The 22,105-nt window shown below is 37.7% G+C and overlaps 1 protein-coding gene across 1 annotated transcript in view; it reads left to right on the forward strand.

Annotated features, from left to right (window-relative positions):
* The window catches only part of RFX3 (regulatory factor X3), a 64,571-nt gene extending 42,684 nt beyond the window's left edge, over positions 1–21,887 (forward strand). The window contains exons 11-16 of the mRNA XM_015824271.1: positions 11,617–11,714; positions 12,867–13,016; positions 14,329–14,537; positions 15,948–16,101; positions 20,191–20,233; positions 21,636–21,887. Of these exons, the coding sequence (XP_015679757.1) occupies positions 11,617–11,714; positions 12,867–13,016; positions 14,329–14,537; positions 15,948–16,101; positions 20,191–20,233; positions 21,636–21,874 (893 nt within the window). The 3' untranslated portion in view covers positions 21,875–21,887. The remainder of the gene's footprint in view (positions 1–11,616; positions 11,715–12,866; positions 13,017–14,328; positions 14,538–15,947; positions 16,102–20,190; positions 20,234–21,635) is intronic.
* The last annotated feature ends 218 nt before the right edge of the window (positions 21,888–22,105 follow it).

Consider the following 22,105-nt stretch of genomic DNA (forward strand, 5'->3'; position numbering starts at 1 on the left):
GCTTGTCAAGCCCCAATGCTGTATTTCTCTTTGTTCTCTTTTATTTAAATAATTAAGTAATCTCATTCAGTAATCTCTTTGGCCAGCACATAATTGGCATCTGGACAAAATGAGAAAAAAGAATAGCCAAATGAATATAGTAGACTTACAAAGGGAGCTAGACCTTTTCATAAAATGCAGATAAACAGAACACAAAACCAAGTTTACCATGAAGTTGAAATGATGGTAATTCTAGTAAAATAATTGATCGTATTTACTTAAGTGGAAGATGAATTAAGATGATTCTCCAAAAAGAGAAAAAGAAGAATGAGACAAAACATATCGTAAACCTACATCATGGTCATCTTTCTTATTGACTTCCAACCATTCATTTAGTGAATTTTTGAAGTTACAATGGCACTAAAAAAAAGTGACTTACAACCGTTTTTCACACGACCGTTGCAGCATCCCCATAGTTATGTGATCAAAATTCAGACACTTGGCAACTGACATGTATTTATGACGGTTGCAATGTTCTGGGCTCATGTGATGACCTTTTGCAATCTTCTGACAAGCAAAGTCAATGGGAAAGCCAAATTTACTTAACAACTAGTTGTTACTAACGTAACGGCAGAGATTCACTTAACAACAGTGGCAAGAAAGGTTGCAAAATGAAGAAAAACTCACTTAACAGCTTACCAGCAGAAATTTTAGGCTCAATTGTGGTTTTAAATCAAGGACTATCTGTATATTTGCTTAGTTGCCAACTTTTGCTGAAACTAGTCCTGAAGATTTTTAATAAATCTGTGCATGTGACATATATCTATGTGTGCATATATGAGTGCATATATGCCCTGGTGAGAAAGTACATTTCAAAAAAGGTTAGTGCTAGGATTAAAAATCCCATTGATGATGATAATGACCTATACATGATGCATATATTTGTCAAATTAAGAAGGGCTAATTGAGTAACATAAGGGAATGCTCATGAATTCTAATCCTACCACAGTTTACTCCTCTTGAAAGAGGAAAAAGATAAGAGCATACGACCCCCAGCTCCTCTCCTTTCTTCCAGATGAAGAAAGTTACAGTCTGCATTGAAGCAGAAAGAGGAGGAAACCACAGCGCTCATTTCTATCTCACTGAGAATGTGAGCTCTAGAAAAATGGACGGAGTCCCCCAGTTGAAGGGGCTCTTTGTAGTAAATTCCATTTGTTCTTCATACTCTGTGATGCGGAGGCAATACACGCTCTACTTCAGTCACTCACTTGCATTGCAGGTAGTCCTCAACTTACGACCACAATTAAGCTCAACATTTCTGTTGCTAAGTGAAACATTTTGTTAAGTAAATTTTGCCCCATGTTACTACCTTTTCTTGCCACAGTTATTAAGTGAATCACTGCAGCTGTTAAGTTAGTAGCACAGTTGTTAAATGAATCTGGCTTCCCCATTCCCCATTGACTTGGCTTGTCAGAAATCACAAAAGGTGATCATCACATGACTCCAGGACACGGCAGCGGTCATAAATATGAACTAGTTGCCAAGCATCCAAATTTTGATCACGTAACCAATGGGATGCTGCGATGGTTGTGAGTGTGAAAAATGGCCATAGGTCACTTTTTCCTGTGCCATCGTAATTTCAAACAGTCACTAAACCAACTGTTGTAAATTGAGGAATACCTGTACTTACAGCTTGATCTCTGCATCTTCCCCTTAATCCTTGCTTTCCTTTGCATGTGTAAGATTCTCTTCTGCTTCAAAGATTATTATGTGGGGACAGTGGAATTCCACATTCCTTTCTGATAAATATAGTAGTGAATAATTCTAGCAGCTGGAACACTCTCTGATCTGATGTTGACGTCTCACATGAGACTTCCTCATAACAATAATCAGAATGATCTGCTAAAATTCAGATGGGTGATTCCATATTAATGTCTTCCCTTTGGCAGTTGAAGTCCTGGTAGTAAACCATTAATCTCTTTTCAATATGAGTGAGGCAAGATACGAGGTGCTGGTTATTACCTTGCAATTCCTGTGTGGCCCAAGACCAGGTTCTAGAAGAAAACACTGAAATAGAATTCACCTCCTTTCTGCTCCCTGAGATCATTTGAAAAAGTTCATCTAGAGTTGCGGTGGACTTCTCTTACAGCAAATCAGGTCAGGTCTTGCTGTAGCTGTCCCAGCAGATTTCTGGATTGTACTTTCCTGTTAATGTACTTTCCTGTTAATGAAGGGGAGCTGTTTGTTTTTTTGCTTTTTGAAAGGCCTTAAACAGGTCCTATCTTTTTGAACGGGCTTAATTCTTACTTATTTTAAATAATTTTAATTTTGTTTAAAATTGATATTTGTGACTGTGTGTGTGTCTCTCTCTGTGTATGAGTGCCTTTGTGTCATTGTTGACTCCTGGCACCTGCCTCGACTAGCCCCTGCAGTTTTCTTGGCAAGATTTCAGAAGTGGTTTGCCATGGCTTTCTCCATAGGGCTGAGAGAAAATGACTAGCCCGAGGTCACCCAGCTGCCTTCGTGTCTAAGGAGGAACTGAAACTCACAGTCTCCTAGTAGAATTTAAAAAAGAAAAATATTATGAGATGAGTTTTATTTAGGGTCATCATAACCTTGAAGCTATTTTAGGGTTCCAGCTAGTAATATATGACTTTATCTAAAAATATTAAATGGAATGTTCTATTCCTACTAAAAGGTTTACAGCAGACATGTCAAACACAAGGCCCGGGGGATGGATGCGGCCCGTGAAGTGGTTTCATGTGGCCCGCAAAGCCATCCTGGAAACAGTGAGGGAGCGGACCCCGCTGCCTTGGCCCTGGCCCAAGCCAGCCGGGAGCCAATGTACAATTTTGTGGTGGCCATCTATGCTGAAACGCATTCAGTCTTAGCTCCATAAGTCCCCCCTCGCATGGCCTAACAATGAGGCTCCTCCAGTGCACCATGCCTTGGCACTTGCCCCGGTCCCACCCCCTTCTGCCAGAGACCCTCAGATCTGTCCCACTCCTGCCCAGGCCCCCACAGGCACCCTTGACGCGAACGATGTAGAGCTGGCCACGCCCACCCAGTAGGCCACACCCACTCGATCCACACCCACCCAGTAAGCTGCACCCACCCTGGCCACACCCACCCACCCACACCCCCAAGGGCAATTGCAATGTTGATGCGGCCCTCAATGAAATTGAGTTTTGACACCCCTGGTTTACAGGATCATAGTCTCTTCAGCCATAATAATGTATCAGCAGTTATTTGTTAATGATGCTCATTGATGAGAATGATAACTTAGTTATGCAAGATTCTTTTCATATTAAAGCATTTCTTTTAATAGTCTTCTGAATGACATCAGAGGTTTTCCATGAATGAATATGATATCTCCAAGTGTTGCACTTAAAACAACTAATTTTAAAGCAGGACCAAGCTGCTTTCAACATTTGGTCATCTTATCATGGCCTACATTGAATCTCATGACAAAACCAGACTCCAAATGAAAGCTTTCTCTGAGGAAGCTTCCCTAAATAACAAACGTAACATTCAGGGGTACAATCAGGCATTCGAAGTTGCCTTAGACCAAGAGTAGGCAGTAACTACAAGCATGATGTAGCTATTTGTGTTGGAATCTCAGGCCATAGCTACATGAAGATGGGATTTGCATATAGCATACCTATAGTTTGCTGAGATGTCCATGGCACAGATGTGAGCAGATTTCTATGCTTTTCAGAAGATCTGCAAGAATTTTTGGCTACCCATTGTTTAACAATAGGAACAATAAAATGATCCTTCTTTTCTGTATTAAACTGCAAAAATGAAAAACCTTGAGGTAGCCAATAGAATTGCAGGATTATAAACACTATTTCTTTTGGCATTCAAAATCATTTCTGGGCACAATATACTTCAATTCTAAGCACCTGTTTTTTGTACCAGGGCCATTTAGTGGATCTCAAGTTTTGGGGGTGGGGTGGAGGAAGTCGCTCCTACATTATAGCTACCCATCCCTGCCAACAAGAATGGTAGCTTCATTAGCTTTGTTATGGAAACCTGCTTGGCATAAAAAGAAGCCTAGAATAAGACTGAAAACAGAAATTTAAAACTATATACACTGGATTTAAGGCATTTTAGAATTATGGATTGATTTAAGGACTAAGCTTTTGAGTTAGAAGTAAGAAAAATGGGTGACTATTAGAATATATACATTAAATAGAGCAAGAATGTATTTCTTGGAATAATAGGTTTATTTGTAGGAAAATTATCATGTAATGGAATGAAGAGAGATGTTTTAGATCTGGATTGAACTAATAAGTAATTGATGTTATTTTAATAAGATGATGTGTTTGTTTGATAATAGGGAGGTTATTAGGTTTGATAATTAATTGGATGAAATCAGTACTTTGTCTAACGGACTTAAAGGATTTAAAGAAATTGATTGATTGAGGGATTAGATATGTATAGGATAGATCAATATTTTATTTTATATGGGAGATATTAGTGGAAGACGAAACAAATAAGATTTATGATAAAATCAAGGAATTAGGATATATTTGGAAGGGATACCTGAACTGAAAATGTGGTTATTTAAAGTTAAATTTGATTATGGTATTGTAATTGCATAAAGCTCTAAAACAGGTTTAGGATTAATAGAAATTTGTTAGAAATAGATTATTTTAAATATATTAAGCTATTTGAGGGAAATAGAGAGGGAATACTTGATGTACTGATTGAGTTATCTATATATGTTTTGTTTTTGGATTTTTGATTACCCTGTACCACGGTGTGTCTCGAGCACTTTGTCATAAGAATCAAAAACCAATAAAATTTGTTTTAAAAAAAGGAAAAAAAAGAATGGTAGCTTCATCGATTTGTGATATGTATTCAGATATAGGGAGTCCATGTCTTTATAGTAGAGAAAAGTGATTATCATCTGTTTCTTTCCTGGTTTCTAAAATAGCAGTAATATCAACAAGGATAACAGTAGAGAATCTATAGACAATGAACAATGGTGCAGTGCATCAGAACATGCTGCATATATATATATATATATATTTTAAATCTGACATCTTTACAATTGAGGGGAGACAGAAGGGACAAATTGATAAGTTCTTGGGATAACTAAGATCAGCGACATGTGTGTTGCCAGGAGAATTAGGCAGATTGGAGGCCATTTTTTTCAGCAGGGTGGATTTTGATGGCTGTATGTATGGCATTTAGAATATTGGAATCAAAAGCTTCTTAGTTGAATTTATGCTTTCCTTAAATGAATGAATGTGGCGTCTAGGAATCTGCTAGGGTAGAGAAAGTGTTGATTTTCATGCTGTTCCTATCTTAAAGTGCACTTATGAAGTTAAAATTGCATATTCAAGTCATTTTAACAGCATCAAGTCTTATTATTTGGAGCATTTTTATTTTGGTTTTGTTCTACTTGCAAGCTTTCTCAAATAAAACTGAAGAATATTTGAATGCTAAGAATTAAAGCTGCATTGTGCACATCCTTTAAAAGGATTCAGGGAGGCATACAAAACATCTATTTTTGAATCATTAGAACAATAATGTCTATTTTCAGATTCCTGGTGACTTTTTCAGAAGCACAGCCATCTACCATCCATGCAGAGACACCCAGCACACTTCAGTTGCAGTTATGCAAGCTCAGAAAAAGATGTGGCAAATGTAGAATGTGTTAATCAGTAGTAGAATAATAATAATAATAATAATAATAATAATAATAATAATAATAATAATAATAATAATAATAATAATAATAGTAATAGTAATAGTAATAGTAATAGTAATAGTAATAATAATAATAATAATAATAATAATAATAATAATAATAATAATAATAATTGATGTTTCATAAACACTCCTTATTTTCTTAAGGTTCTTTTGTGAAGGATTTTTACAGTCCAAAAAACAGTGTTGTGATTTTTATTTATTTCGTGTGGCGTAACAGGATACAGCATTAACCGTTGTTTTTATTTTCGATACTCCTGCTGCTGCTTCTTGCTGGGAGATCCCAACAGCCAGAATGTGTAGACTGTTTAGCCTTGGCAAAGTCACGTTCAGTGTGCACCACGAGGAGGCTAGTCTACATTGCACCTTGATGTTGTGATCTTTTGATATTATATCAAGAGCACCGCTTGGTATACAGAATAATTGTACTTAAGGTTATCTTAATAGTTAAATTGGCAAATCGATCATACATTTCTGCTGCTGGTTCTGATTTGGAATACAGTTCCTATAACTTCTGAACATTGGCCATGTTGTTTGGGGGCTTATGAGTTTGTAGCTTTAAACATCTCTCTATTTCTGTTCCAGACAATCAAAATGTTATAGAAATGTTTGTCAATGTTAGTAGACTCTTATTTTAGAAATGCCTTGCTGGAAACAATGATGTTGGTGATGATGACTTTTAAATACACCAGAAACCTATATAGGAGCTGATAGGGTGCTAGACAATAAAAGATAGGAAAATTATAGAGTAACAAAATGAACATGCAGAAACCACAAATTTTTAAACAATATATTCTGTAGGAGGTAGCCAATATAACACTAGTTTTTGAAAATCTGGAGTGTGATGGCAGTGCTGGTGAGAACTATTAGAAAAACAAAAGACAGTAGAAAGCAATAATGGGGAGGGGGGGAACTCATATTTGCTAATGTGAAGAAGCGTGTTTTCATTTTGTTCTCTCATTTATTGCTAATGAAATTACGATTGCAAATGCTATATCTAGCTAATATCAGTGCTATAGTAAATCACTCATCATTTCATAATGTTGCACTCCATAGTTACCTGTTATTTTATTTTTATGTATGACATTAATTTGCATGTTGCTACCTCTTATGATCATGAGCAAAAATATACAATATTCAGTGACCAGGAAATATTAAAACTCATACGTGGTGTCAGACTTTGTCTCTCATAATTTAGCTGCTTCTACTAAATTGTGCTCATTGTCCTGAAGGACAAGCAGAGGCAGGAAGGAAAGGGCAAGCTGTTCCACAGAGGGGAAGTTACAACTGGCATTCTCTCTCTTGATTTCTCATAGCAAGAGAATCTTGACTTAAGAAAAGTGAACATAAAGTTAGTATCTGAGTCAAACAGTCTCAGAGCTAATAAGGACCAGAATATAAAGGGCTACATAGGATATAACCAGGACCTTGAACTAGATCTGGAAGGATATTGGAAACCGGTGTAAGCTATTGTAAAAATGGCATTGTTCTACTGTACTGGCCAGACAGTGGCATGCTGGATCAATTGAAGCTACCAAATTGCCTTTCAAGGCAATCCAAGTACAAGGTGACAAGGACATGAGTTATTGTTGCCAGTACCTCCTGATGCAGAAAGGGCCACAGCTGGCCCTCAGATTCAGCTGGACAAACACCATCTTGGCCACATTTTCCATCTGCACTACTAGCAGGACCTGCAAGACTAAAAGAGTCCTCGGATTGTAGACTGTTTTTTCAGGGTCAATGCAATCCCACCCCAGAGCTAAAGTCTAGGACCTGAAGATTTCCGAACAAACAGTTGTTCCATCTTGCTTCTTTTTGTATGGCTTATATTATTATTCAGCATCTGAACAAGAGAGGGGAGGAGGGAGGGAGGGAGGGAAGGAAGGAAGGAAGGAAGGAAGGAAGGAAGGAAGGAAGGAAGGAAGGAAGGAAGGAAGGAAGGAGCTTCACCATCACCATCAAAAAATTCTACCCTGTTGGCTTTGTTCTGCCTACTGAAGTTTGTCTAAAATGAGCTATCCACAACTAACAAGAACTTCCATTCCCTACTCTTGAGTGGATTACAAGTAGTCCTCGACTTACAATGGTTCATTTAGTGACTGTTCAAAGTTACAACAGCACTGAAAAAAGTGACTTATGACCATTTTTCCCACTTACAACCACGGTCACATGATCAAACTTCAGACACTTGGCAACTGACTCATATTTATGATGGTTGCAGTGTCCCAGAGTCACATGATCACCCTTTGAGACCTTCTGACAAGCCACCTAAATGGGGAAGCCAAATTCATTTAACAATCATCTTACTAACTTAGCCACTACAGTGATCCATTTAACAAATGTGGCAAGAAAAGTCATAAAATGGGGCAAAACTCACTGAACAAATGTTTCACTTAACAACATAAATTTGGGGCTCAATTGTGGTCGAAAGTCGAGGGCTACCTGTATTATCTCTGTCTGACAGTCTAGCTTATCTTCTTATCTTCATTTCTACCCTCTTATTGGTATTAGTATTATTACTCTGTTGCTTTGCATGTACACTGAGTTTTTGCATCGGAGACAAATTCCTTGTGTTTCTAATCACACTTGGCTAAACAAAGTATTCTACTCTATTCATCTAAATATGCTATATAAATCTGAAGGTATTTTTGGGTCCTGACCTTGTTACCTTTTTATCTTTCTACCACTGTGCTATTTAATTTTAAAGTTGGAACATTTTCCGTACTGCATTTATATAAAACATTTTATTATTTTTGGTACCCTTAAATAATGAGCAGCTGTTTTGTAACTTGTTAGTTAATCCTACTAAAGGTATTGTGGTACAGCTGTTACTTCATTCTAATGTAATATTCCAGGGTAAGTGGTTTATTCTTATAATCTCTAATCTCTAGTCTAATCTCACCATCAATTTAGCTAGTTTGGCTTAAAGGAAAATATATAACATTAGTGTTGCAATTTATTACAATTTAAAATCAAATATCAGATACATCTATGGAAATTAATAGGCTTTTGGCTTCTCAAATATTTATGCCATTTTAAAGAATGGTTTCTGTGGGCAATAACTATGGCCATTGTTAGTATAAACAATATTAAATATTTACTCTTCTTAATTTATATTATAGCTTTTATTTTTACTTTGTGTCATTATAAACCTTTCTGAGAAAAGCACCAAGACAATATAACAATGACATTACAGAGGTAATTTCTATGGTGCGTATAGGAAATGTGGCTTTCACACTTTCTGTAACAGAGTCTTGAAAGTAGCCAGTTCATTTGCATGTAGGAGCCATTTTACATGGCCAGATTTCTCTTGTACTTGGGAGTTCTCCAGCTCTCTGCAGCAAGGAAAGGGAGATTGGCATCTCAGCTACAATAGAAGAGGACGGCCTGGGCCAGGGGTCAGCAACCTTAAACACTCAAAGAGCCATTTGGACCCATTTCCCACAGAAAAGAAAACACCGGAAGCCACAAAATCCTGCTGCTTCCCCCCCCACACAGAATGCCCCGCCGCCACTGCTTCCCCCATCACCCCCAGAAAGAGTGCTCCACCACCGCTGCTGCTTCCCCCCCCCCACGGAGCACCCTGCTGCCACTGCTTCCCCCGATGGAGCGTTCCACTGCTGCTGCTGCTGCTTTCCCCCCCACACGGAGCGCCCCGCCGCTGCTTCCCCGAGTAGTGAAGGTGGAGTTTGGGAGGCAGCGACAGGGCATAGCCTAGGCGTGGCCCAGCAGCAGCAGCAAAGCTCATCTTCCCCATTCAAGAAGCCACCAGTGGCTCCTCGGCTCTATCCGAGTTGAAGAAAGCAGAGGTGCAGCAGTGGGATTGTTCTCAATAAGGCGGGCGCACACAAGCGAGCAGCATACTTGGCTCTTATTGTTTGAGAGCAATTCCTCTGCTGCATCTCCACTTACTTCAGCCTGGATGGAGCAGAGGCACCCAAGCCACTGGCAACCGTTTGAGTGGGGAGGATGAGGAGGAGAAGAACGGTGAGGCTTTGTGCCAGCTGGCCGGCCAGGTAAGGAGTAGGTCGGGCAATGGTGGCTGGCTGGCTGGGGAGGGGGTATCATGGCCACTCAGGGGAGATCTGCCAAGCTTCATGGCAGTGGCATTGGCAGCTCCCCCCATCCAGCCCATTTCCCTGGCTCCGTACAAGATGCTTGGAAGAACCCTCCCTTCTTGCCCCCGATCAGACCCACATGGTACCTTCTTTTCAGCTCCGATCCAGTCCTCCATCACTTCCTCTGCCGCCGTATGCAGTCCAACAAACGAAAGAAGTTTGTGGGACTGCACACAGCATCGGAGCTGGAAAGAAGGTGCTGCGTGGGTCCGATCTGGGGCAGGGGGGTTTCTGCCAAGCATCTTGGCAGCAGCTTTGGTGGGCACAACGTGGCTCAGCCGAAAGCAGGCGCAAAACAAGTGGGGCAGCGTGTGACAGATCCCCCCTCACCTACCCACCCTCTTCCCTTTCACTGCCCTTCCAAGCCTTCTTTGCAGCTCTGCCCACATGGCTATCTAAGCAGCAGATGGAGCTCTAGAGCTGGAAAGCGCCCGCTTTCCACCTCCGTCACATTTCTCTGCCACTGTGCAGCTGGAGAGCTTGCCCCACCCATCACCGCCCAGATGCCCCCCCGCCCCAGTTCTGGGATTTTTAAATGCATGTTTTCTAGTTTTGGAGGATTTGTCTTCTCCCAAACATGGTTATAAGTTTGTTTGTGTTTGTATGTCTGATACTCTTTTGACTATGTAAATTCATTTGAGTACATGAATCATATAATTCGTTTCTGTATACTGGAAAGGACCAAAGCAACCTGTATCTGTTGCAATTCTGATTAGTCTTCCATGTCTTCCCACAGAATACTCCATTCCTGTTTTGTTTCGTTTTTCCATTTTTCCTCTTTACAGCTGGTATGTTGTGGCTATTAAATAGACAAACATCAATTGACTCTGATTTGGGGAACAAAGAAGCTAATGTTTTTTTTAAAAACATTATATATCATACAGTTCTGGAAATTTCAGGATCCCCATAAATGTATAAATACATGATGCTTTCAGATAGATGAGGGATAGGGTAAAGATTTGCTGTTTAAAGAAAAATACTGAAAGATTATATTAGTCATAAAAAGTTACAATGTACCTAAAACAACTTCTTGAAATGGGTTACAGGATGAAAGTCTCTTTTCAAAGAATAGTTAAATGTTCAGTGATTGCTTAGCATTACTTTTCATGCTTGCATTTTAAGACCAAATACTACATTTTAAGACACTGCATAATGTTTACCAAACAATTTTTTTTGCATTTGATCAAATTATGATGCATGATAGTATTCAGTACAGAATAAAATACATTTCTATTGAGTAGTACATAGAACACATCCAAATATTAGCATTCTCTTCCTACCACAGAGATGGTTAAGAGTGAACAATTTATTATTTTAACTTCATAGTAGGATCAAATGCCTTCCTGTAATAATATATAGCCTAGAGTAAGATTATCGTTTTTGTGTTCCTTTGTATATTGAATAATCAATAAATCACGGATCCTGATCTGGGATCTACATTTTACTGCAAAAATGACCCTATATTTTCATGTTAGTAATGGGTCCAATATGACAGAATATTCTTTTATACTAAGAATTTCTGATTATAGTCCAAAGTTACACAGCATAGACACATGATTAGCATCTCAGTGAGAACAGTCACTGCAGCCTACAAGATTTGCTGTTCTTTAGGTATGTTGTACTAGAATAGTGCTACTTATAATTATGTGGTATTTCTTTTCTATGTTGATTAGTAACATGCATTAGCATAAACTCTCTCCCTTTACGGTTTAGTTGTAATATTCAAGGACATTGATCTGTCAATACAATCATGCCTTGACTTTTTTTTTTAATTTATTGTGCTTACTTTCATGCATAGGTGCCTTGACCCAAGCCATTCGCAATTTTGCAAAAAGCCTTGAAGGTTGGCTTTCCAATGCCATGAACAATATTCCCCAGAGAATGATTCAAACCAAGGTAAACTAAAGAGTTACTCTTGCTTTCAAAATCATTTGCAACAAAAAAGATATTACAAACATTAATAATTCATCATTGCCTCACTACACTACTTACATGTGGTTTTTTTTTTAAAAAAAACCCCACATAGAATCTGCTTTGGTTTTATATTGGTAGTTATACTATTCTTTAAAATTCGCTGCCGAAAGTTCATCTACTGATGTTTAAATCACTGGTTCCCAGTCTGTGGTGCATATGAGCCCCCACCCCGCCCCATATGGTCCATGTGAAAGAAATAATGTAATAATATAATTTTTCCAATAACTGTAATGTGATATATGTAATATGTTTGTGAACTAGCATAATAAACGTTAAAAATACAGTGACACCTCCAGTTAACAGACTGCTTTGAGAAAAGGGATTTTTAAAACTGTTCATTTTCCCAAAATCTATCTAATTTATCCATAGTTTGTATAATTTGCCATAAGTTGTTCAGATAGATTTGTCTAACAAGAAATGTTTCCATTATTTGAGGGAGAAATTCAAACTGAGATTTCGTCTCTTACATGTGAATGGAAGACCCTAAAATCAAAGTTTAACTATAGTTGCTCTTGTAATATACTGTTTTACTCTAATCTGCCAAAGACTAAGTAGAAAAAAAAAGTATTTTAAATTACTTGCTCAAGTGGTGATCTAACTGGTAAAAGCTTTTGCTGTTGCTGTAGCTGTAGTAGTCTTTGAGGAGAGATTTGCTTCTCTAACAAATATTTATTGAAGAATTCTAGATGGCATAAGGGCCATATTCTTTAGAGTCTTTGTACCTCACAGCAAACTGGCACAAATGTGTACCCAAATATTCTAACATGGTGCTTCTTTTGTGTGCTTGGGTGCGGAGGGTAACCAGGCATTCAGTGCAGGGAAGGTATTGACATGGATATTGTTTTTATTTAACTTCTATTATTAACGTTATTATTTTGTGCACATATCCTCTCCGAAAGTCATAGTCTCATAAGATTTCTTCATAAGACAATATTGGTATATTTCGGTATAAAGTGTATTTCTCGATAAACGATTTATTTCTCAGTAAAATGATTTATTTGTAAAAATTTGCTAACCAGCATCAGCCTTAATAAGAGAATAGGAGTATTGGGCCTTTTTCTTCCTTTTTCGCAGATTGCCGCTGTAAGTGCCTTTGCTCAGACTCTGCGAAGATACACATCTCTTAATCATCTGGCTCAGGCAGCCCGAGCTGTCTTGCAGAACACTTCTCAAATTAACCAGATGCTCAATGACCTCAACCGTGTTGATTTTGCCAATGTCCAGGTAGGATGTGGATGCTTTGTTTGGAATTCTTTGGTCCAGTCATTAAGGCATCAGGCTAGAAAGCGAGAGTTCTAGCCTTACCTTAGGCATGAAAGCGAGACAGGTCATTTGGGGCCAGTCATTGCTCTCAGCCCTCACAGGGTGGTTGTTGTTGTTGTTGTGGAGAAAATAGGGGGAGGAAGGAGGATTGATATGTTTGCTGCCTTGAGATCTGCAAACAATAATAAAAGTGGAATGAAAAAAAATCTAATATAAATTTTAAAAAGCCCTCCCTGCATTTAAATTTCAAAGATGCCAGGAAAAATTCAGTCTAGAGGAAACCTGCCACAATAATATTTTGCTTAATATTTTCTGCAAGAAAATATTCATGAAGCATTTCTGTAGCCCATTCTCTCCCCCCCCAACTATTCTGATTTTCACCTCTAGACAATAAAGGGTATTTCTTAACAGCTATGCTAATATATCTGTGACCTATATCTACCTATAACTGCCAAAGCTTTAGAAAAAGAATATTTAGCAGCCTATTTGAAATGGTCATTTTTTTGTTTAAATACAACCCATTTACTAAAACATTCACATGCCCAACAGTTCCATTTCTCCTCTTCTTTGGCTGTTCTACTCTTGAAACCTTTTTCAGTCCTTTCCAAATCAACAGAATGTTGGGAAGACATTCTGTGAAGGAGCTTGGAATTGGGTCTGCCAGCAGAATGACTCTATGAAAACTAAACAAATTTAGATCAAATTTAGTGTAGGGAAAGAAGCCGCTGAAAAGCATCAAATCTGAAAATGAAGAAGATCAAGAGCTAGGATCTGTTGAGAAAATGATTCCAGAAAAAAATCCATCCTTGCATCCCTATGGGATGGATAGTTGAGGTTGGAATGCTGTTCACTGCTTTGTTCTAAGCCAGAGATGGGCAACTATGGCAACTTTACAACTTGTGGACTTCAAATCCGCTTCAAGTCCACAGGTCATAAAGTTGCCATAGTTGCCCGACTCTGTTCTAAGCCTTCCTTCTCTTTTCACATTACACCTCCAGTAGAGGAGCTACAACCTGTCCAGAGTTTCCCAGTACACAGATGAACACAAGCATGCACAAAGACAATGCACAAGGGGAGAGCAATAACATGCAGAGACTTATTTTATTATCCTGAAGAAAATGCAGATGTGCTCTATCCCTTGATTTGTTCACTGAGTACTTATTCTTCCCTCTTTTTTTGTTTTACTCATACTTTTCCCTTCTAGGCACCTTTAACTTAAGTTTAAATTGGGCACTTGAAGCTCCTCTGTTAAACTTTTTTTGAATTGGTACAGGAGCAGGCTTCCTGGGTGTGCCAGTGTGATGACAACATGGTACAACGGTTAGAAACAGATTTCAAGATGACTCTTCAGCAGCAGAGCACTCTGGAACAGTGGGCTGCCTGGCTTGACAATGTAATGATGCAAGCACTGAAACCATATGAAGGAAGACCTAGTTTTCCTAAAGCAGCACGCCAATTTCTGTTAAAGTGGTCTTTCTACAGGTCAGTGCCCTGAGTAAATAGGTTATATTTTGTCTCAGGCCGGTAGGGTAGTGCAGTGCTTTGAGTTCAAAGGCCAAAAGGTGCTTTGAAATGCATAGAACTGAGCATGTAGCACCTGTTTGCAACTTCTTTAAACATGTCTTTTGTCAGAATCATGCAACAGTTATGTGGTCCCAAGAAAAGAAACAGCTGCTTTAAAGCATCGCAGAAATACAGTGTACTTTTGATAGTATACCAACTGGATCATAGCTTTCAGCCATGAGTGATCATAGATGAGGCTGCACATCTTCGTTAATTTACCATATCGCTAGTAAAGGTGATATTGGGTGAGGAGGGAAAGACGTGTCAATAAGCAGCGGTGGAGCTTGGATTTATGCATTCTTCCCTCCACTCATTTCTTTTCTAATTAAGCCTTAGTCTGCCTATATTTTCATCCTGTTCTTTGCTTAAAGTAACCCATTTCTATTATCCCCCAAAGTAAGAAGAAAGAAAGTAGGTGAAGACCACCCTAAAAGCCTGCTTCAGCCAGTTTCTAATATCCTAACTTCAGGGGCTACTGCCACCGACATAAAACATTTAAGCATATTTTGAGTTTACAAATATGATTTGTTATGTTTTCATTTTTAGTTGATGTTGCTTATTAGTCAAATTTGTATTTTAAAGGGAATTTGTATTCTAAAGGGAAAGGAGAGAAAAAAATGCAATCCATCAACCAATAATAAGAATGCTAGTTAAATCCAGCTGTATATGAGGAGCCATTTATATAATAATTATTAAAATGCTGTCTAAATGTAATGCCTAAATAAGAAATAGATAATCAAGAGGTCACATGGGGCCCTTCACCTAGGACAAGGGTGGCCAACTATGGCAACTATGCGGGCCATGTTGGCTCACGAATTCTGGGAGTTGAAGTCCACATGTAGCAAAGGTGCCATAGCTGCCTTCCCCTGACCTAGATTCATGTAGACCAGGGGTAGTCAACCTTGGCTCTTTTATGACTCGTGGACTTCAACTCCCAGAATTCCTGAGCCAGCTAGGGAATTGAAGTCCACAAGTCATAAAAGAGCCAAGGTTGACTACCCCTGATGTAGACCTTAGTCACATTTAAAAGCCATTTAGATAAATTAGTTTATACTTCTGGCAAGAGTTATCTGAATCTTGATACAGAGAAAAGAGGGAGTTGGAAAAGAAGAGGATGACCCTGCCTACAACTTGCTTTAGCTTGGCCAGTCTTCAGCATGTAGTATAACATCCTTTCCTGACAAGAAAATTAACTTTACTTAAAAAACAAACATGGTCCCCTCCTGGCTTAAATAATGTAATTGTTAGAATTGTGTTGGATGTGTCAGAAATTTCTGGCATATTTATTGGATGATAATGTATTTCATTTGTATTTTCATCTTAATATAGCTCAATGGTGATTCGAGATTTAACTCTGCGCAGTGCTGCTAGCTTTGGTTCTTTTCATCTGATCCGTCTGTTATATGATGAATATATGTTTTACTTAGTTGAACATCGGGTTGCTCAAGCCACAGGAGAGACACCTATTGCAGTCATGGGAGAGGTCAGTCTGCAGTTGGAATCTTTTACCAGATAATTTAACATCAAAAAGAAGTAATTATCTCATTAAGTTATACTTAATTAAGTAAATGTGTTTTCTAGGAGGTAAGTGTGGATCAGGTATAATTAAATTCCTTTCATCTAAGATTTAGATATAATGGATGTCATCGAGTTTCAGTTAAGCTGAATTTATACAAAGCTCCTACAGAAATTCATTTTCTTTTATTTTTTTTATAAAGATTTTATTAATTTTCTATTTTTACAAACAAGTGCTTAATAAACAACGTGTTGAATGGGTCCATTAATAATTCCGTGGTACATATAAGCTGCTTCAAACTAAATCCAATATTACACCCATCCAATGCTTCCTCTCTTCTTCCGGTAATAAACTTTTTTTCACATTAAGCAAATACAATTCTTATTGTTATTAATAGATATACAGTTGAATATCAGCATTTATTACAGTTTTCTAATAATATCAATGATATCAGTTTAAAATATCTTTTCTAATCAAAACATATCTTAATTGCATTTGCACTCAATATCCATTTAGTCAGTCACTATCCTATTTTTGCTTTTTTTCAATTTTAATTTCCCATCCATATTCAAAATATCCTAATCATTTTTAGTTTCAAAACAAGTTATATTTGGGTAACCAAAAGCTTCCCTTATTCAGACTTCTTAGCATTTTTATTTCCCTTTTCATGCCAAAATATGATGTTCTGATTAACAATCTTATCTATCTAGTTATAATAATATTTCTATTTCTAGCAATCTATTCTTAACCATATTCAAACATCTAATTTAATATAATATCCCCTCTAATAGGTCAAAGCTTCTGTTTTCTTCAGTCTTACTCTAGCTTTCTTCCTTTGCCAACTAACTTTCCAAGTCAGTGTATTTGGATCATCAAAAATTCTTCCTCTATTCTTGTACATATTATTTGAAGCAAAAGAAACAGTTCAGTTAAAAGTATTTTTGGAAGAGCTAGCCCATTGATACATTAAACACCCTCCCTCCTTCTCCAATCCCCCACAGTTCTAATAACAGTTCTATCTTCCATTCCATTGGCTTTCCTTCCTTATCCTCCAGTATGCTCTGAGATCTTGGTTGATAAAATGTCTTTTCCATTTCCAATGTTGTCTTTATGTCTTCTAATTCTTCATTTCTCTGAGTCTGGCCATTGGTTTTTTTCCTTTGGGTCCTCCATCTTTGGGTCAGTTTTCTCTAGTTTTCCTTCTATTTTCTGAGTTGCTAGTTCCTTCTCTGTGGTTATTTTCTGGTTTGTAGATTTAAATTAGAAAATTGTTCTTTTATCTCCTTTGTATTATTTTTAATCTCATGATGAGTTAAGGCAATTGTTTCTTGTATTAATTTCAACATGGAGAGAATTTCTGTGATTCATCAGTATTTTCTTGGTGGTATGTCAAACTGAGGTTTCTGGAGACAGACGTTAAGGATGTTTTTTTACCATTTAGAGCTAAGTATGAAACATTAATTTTATTTTTTGTAAATGGCCTTTACAGAAGTCTGTTTGAAAACTAAGGAAGTTATTAGTGAAGCTCCAGATTATCTGATTGACTTATCAATCCTTTCTTAAACCTCCCCTAAGCAGATATAAATAAAATTCAAGTTTTTCTGTCCAATGAGAGATATATCCTTTCTGTCCAGGGAGAAGAAAGAACCATTAAAAGTTGTTTATGAGTCAAAATTTATAATCCAAAATGTTCCATCATATCAAGCAATAGTGTATACTTCTTCTACAGGGAAATAGTTCCACAATACAGTTCTGAAAGTCAGTATTTGTATTCGTAGTTCAGACAGGCCAATTTAAAAATAGTTTATCGCCTCTGCCACATAGATAAACAGCCCCCAAGCCTTTTCTTTTCAGCTGGAATCTTCAAAAGTAAAAGTTTCCAAGGTCAGCCAGAGTCTTATCTAAATCTGGGCTTCGAGCCAGGTTTCTTTTAGGCAAAATAAGTTGTAGTGTGGTAAATTCACCACTAGATGTCATTAATGCCATTCCAGTTTTGTTTTTTTCCCCCCTTAAATCCAAAACTCATATTGCAGATTTTTCAAGTCTCTTTTTTTAAAAAAAATAAAGGTCTTAAAAACACTTTTAGTCCCCAAATTTCCAAGCCACCATATATATATATATATATATATATATATATATATATATATGTATGTATGTATGTATGTATGTATGTATGCATGTATGTTTGTGTGTGTGTGTGAGTGTGTGTGTGTGTATTAGTTCCAATTTAGTCTCATAATTTTCTCCATTTTCCCCAAGTAATTAAATCGCCATTTTTCTTTTCCTGAGTGAATGGGCAGAAGTTCCCTATCCCTTTCTCATCGGGGGGAGTGCTTTGGGCAGTTTTTCAGGAAGAGGTCTTAAAATCATAAAGAGAGGGTCAGGTCTCATCCAGTTTCATCCATGTTGCTCTAATATTGCTTATTAGTGCTTATTGTCTTCCATTGTCAGCAGCTTAGGACTGGCTACACGGATGCAGCCAGTCATTCCCCCGCCGGTTTGGAGGGCTTCCTCAGATCAAATGGGAGTGCTGCCGCTGCCCCCCACAACCAACGAGAGTCCCCTCCTTGCTTGTCGCCTCTACGGGTCGATTTTCGACCCTTTCCAGGGTCCCCCAGCGGGCAAAATCAAACGCGAAAGACGGAGCCCCGTCTTCCTGCATCTGTTCTGCTGCGATGTCAAAACCGGAAACAGAAATTCATTTTCTTTTATTCATACATTCTGATTATATTTATTCATACTAAATACTGGATCAAGTGTTTTGCTGTTGCCTTTTAGATCCTGTGTAAATTTCTGAAATCTTGTGCTCATTTCTGAAATCTGTAGTCCTTCTTTTTAAATTATAACCTTCTTGAATTGCCAAATATTCAAACTTTTCCCCTTGTTTTTTTAACCAGCAGTTTAACACTCAGAGAGTAAAAAAATTAATGAAAACTATTTTCTTGTATCTATAGAAATAAACAACAAAAAGTAATATTTTCATTCCTAGTAAGATTTTTTTTCTGTCACCCAATGGTCATTTTTTTAACTGAAGATTATTATTATTATTATTAGGGTTTTTATTTTTGTTACATCACAAACTTGTTTCAAGAGGACTTGGGGAAAGGTGATATCTTATATATGAAGCATCAACATATTTGACTATGTTTAATATTCCACAGACATTAAGAATGTGCAAATATCCTTTCTTCATATACTTCATTAGTCTTGCTTTCTGGGTGAAAATGAAGAATATTATGAAAATATATTCAAAAATAGGCAACAAGCATTATTTACTTTTATTCACAAAGTATTAAGCAAAACATGTAGTTTCCAAAATAAGGTATGTATTTAACTTTAGAATAGAAGGCTTTGTGGTATGTAACACTCTAAACCAGTGATTCTCAACCTATGGTCCACAGACCCCTGGGGGGCCATGATGTTGTCACAAGTTCCTCAAAGACTTGAAGAAATGTTAGGATTTAAATCTTGAATTAAGTCTTGATGGTTCGTGGCCATGGTCCGTGGCCACAAAAGGTATTTAAAGGACTCTGTGGTGAAGAAAAAGTTGAGAACCACTGCTCTAAACCACTTTTAATTTGAAGGATTCACTTCCAGAAATCCCTGAACCACTCTGAAATGGAATGGGATAACTCGCTATGGCCAACTCATTACGGGACAACTCGCCATGGCCAACTCACCACAGGACATCTTCTCCGCGGGGCAATTTAACAATTCCATTTAATTATTTAAAATAAAAATATTGTATTTTTTGTCATTCAGATTTCATTTTGTCCCTGTTTTTGTATCCTTACTTTAATTATTCTATTCCACCATTTCTTTGATATTAGTGTAACTCTTTTCCCATGGCAAGTTGTCCTGCAGTGAGTTGGCCATGGTGAGGTGGAATTGCATAATCTGAAGAATGTTGCAAATGTTCCATTTGTGAATAAAAATAGTCATATTATTTATTGGGAAGCATGATTATGATTAGATTTCACAGAGGATTTAACTGACGTGGAAAATGCTAGTATAATGTTTTGTATTAAAATTTGCTATTTTTATTTTCTTCCACAGTTTGGTGATTTAAATGCTGCATCTCCTGGAAACATGGACAAAGGTTAGCATACACATACTACAGATCTTCAACTTGAATAGGAAATCATAAATTTATTTATTTTACTTTATTTGTATGCCACTCCTACTTTTCTTAACTTATTCACTCTTTTGCATTTCTACTTTATCTGAAATCTTACTTTGAAGGCTGGGAGATCTTTTTAAAAGATCTAGTGAACTATAGTGATCGCTATAGTTTAACCATGTTTTATTAAGTAAATTGCAATTGACAAGGGTTGCATATAATATGCTAATCCACAGTCTAGTCACATTATGATTTGCATGATGCGTGAATCCAGCCAGTAGGATTCTGAGATACAGCATCTCATACAAAGGATCTTTCACTCAATGAAACATAGTATCCATTTAATTTATTGCCAGCATGAACAAATTTCAACTGAATTTTGTATGATAGTGATACTCATCACTTAGCAACACTAACTGGGACAGGAAATTCCATCATTAGCAGTGTGCTTTGAAGCGAGAAAAACCATGAGATCATACAGTCTATGGAGATTCTCAGTCATCCAGGTCATGGTTGTCCCAAAGGTGTTTTTTTCAAAAGGCAAAGCAGACTTTGTTTTTCCTTGAAGACGTTTCACTTCTCATTCAAGAAGCTTCTTCATTTCTGAAGAACTGAATTGAAGAAGCTTCAAGGAAAAACAAAATCCAGTTGCCTATTGAAAAAGCACCCTCGGGACATGTATTCGTACTACTTAGTGATGGTGGTCCTGATTGCTGTCGTTGAGCAAGGACTTCACATGAGCATGACTTCTTTCTCCCTGCCAGCTTTCCCATTAACTTTGCTTATGGGGAGCCAGTACGGAAGGTTGGAAATCGCAATCTTGTGACTGTGGGGATGCTGTGTCGGCCATAAGTACAAGGTCCAGTTGTAATTACCACTCGTTCAGTGCCATGGTATGTTGAGACACTTACTGAATGGTTGTTAAATAAGGACCACCAATACAATATTGAACTTGTGCACTGGTTCAAGTCCTAGTGATCCCTTATGGAAACAAGATAACAGTCTCCACTGAAAAATAGTTACAAAACATGGTAAAGAGTTTGGGCTCATAAGCATTCATTTCCACACAAGACGTGATTTCCGGTCACAGAAGGGGAGATTGTTTCCCCTACTTGCAGCCCCCAATAATAGAAATCAAGATGGGAGCTTTAGATGCTGCCAGCAAATAAGCATTCATCTACAAATACAAGGGCTGACTAATTAATAAGGAGAAAGTTGGAGGCCAGCCAAGTGCACATACGTAATTTACCTATTGTATTGGATTTGGACACAGAGACTATCCAATTCCAGTAATTTGATACATTGCTAGGATTGTTAAGCCTTTCTATCTGTAACATGACTCTTTCAGATTACAGGATTCATGGTGATTTTATTTGTGCAGATGAAGGCAGTGAAGTTGAAAGTGAAATAGATGAAGAGCTGGATGACTCTGGAGAGCCACAAGCCAAGCGGGAGAAGACTGAAATTAGCCAGGCCTTTCAGGTGGGCTGCCTGCAGCCGGTACTCGAGACTGGAGTACAGCAGAACCTTTTGAACCCTCTTCACAATGAGCACATTGTCACAGCTACTCAAACGATCAGACAGTGTAGTGCGACTGGAAATACATATACTGCGGTCTAACACATATTTAAAGTTCTTTTTTCAGATTGTATTAGCCCTCTTGATGTTGGGCATATCATAGGGGACGGAAGGGATGCAAAAAAAAATAATAATTTCTGAAAGTCGACTATTGTCAAATTTTATCTGTACTTTTGCTGGAATTGTGAAATGGAATGGGTCTATGTATTTGGTCAGATTTGGGTGGGGGGGAAGGTAAATACAATCATTTTACACTGGCCGCTTAATATAAAA

This window comes from Protobothrops mucrosquamatus, unplaced genomic scaffold, assembly GCF_001527695.2.
Source record: "Protobothrops mucrosquamatus isolate PMUCROS unplaced genomic scaffold, P.Mucros_1.0 scaffold2176, whole genome shotgun sequence".
NCBI classification, from domain to species: domain Eukaryota; kingdom Metazoa; phylum Chordata; class Lepidosauria; order Squamata; family Viperidae; genus Protobothrops; species Protobothrops mucrosquamatus.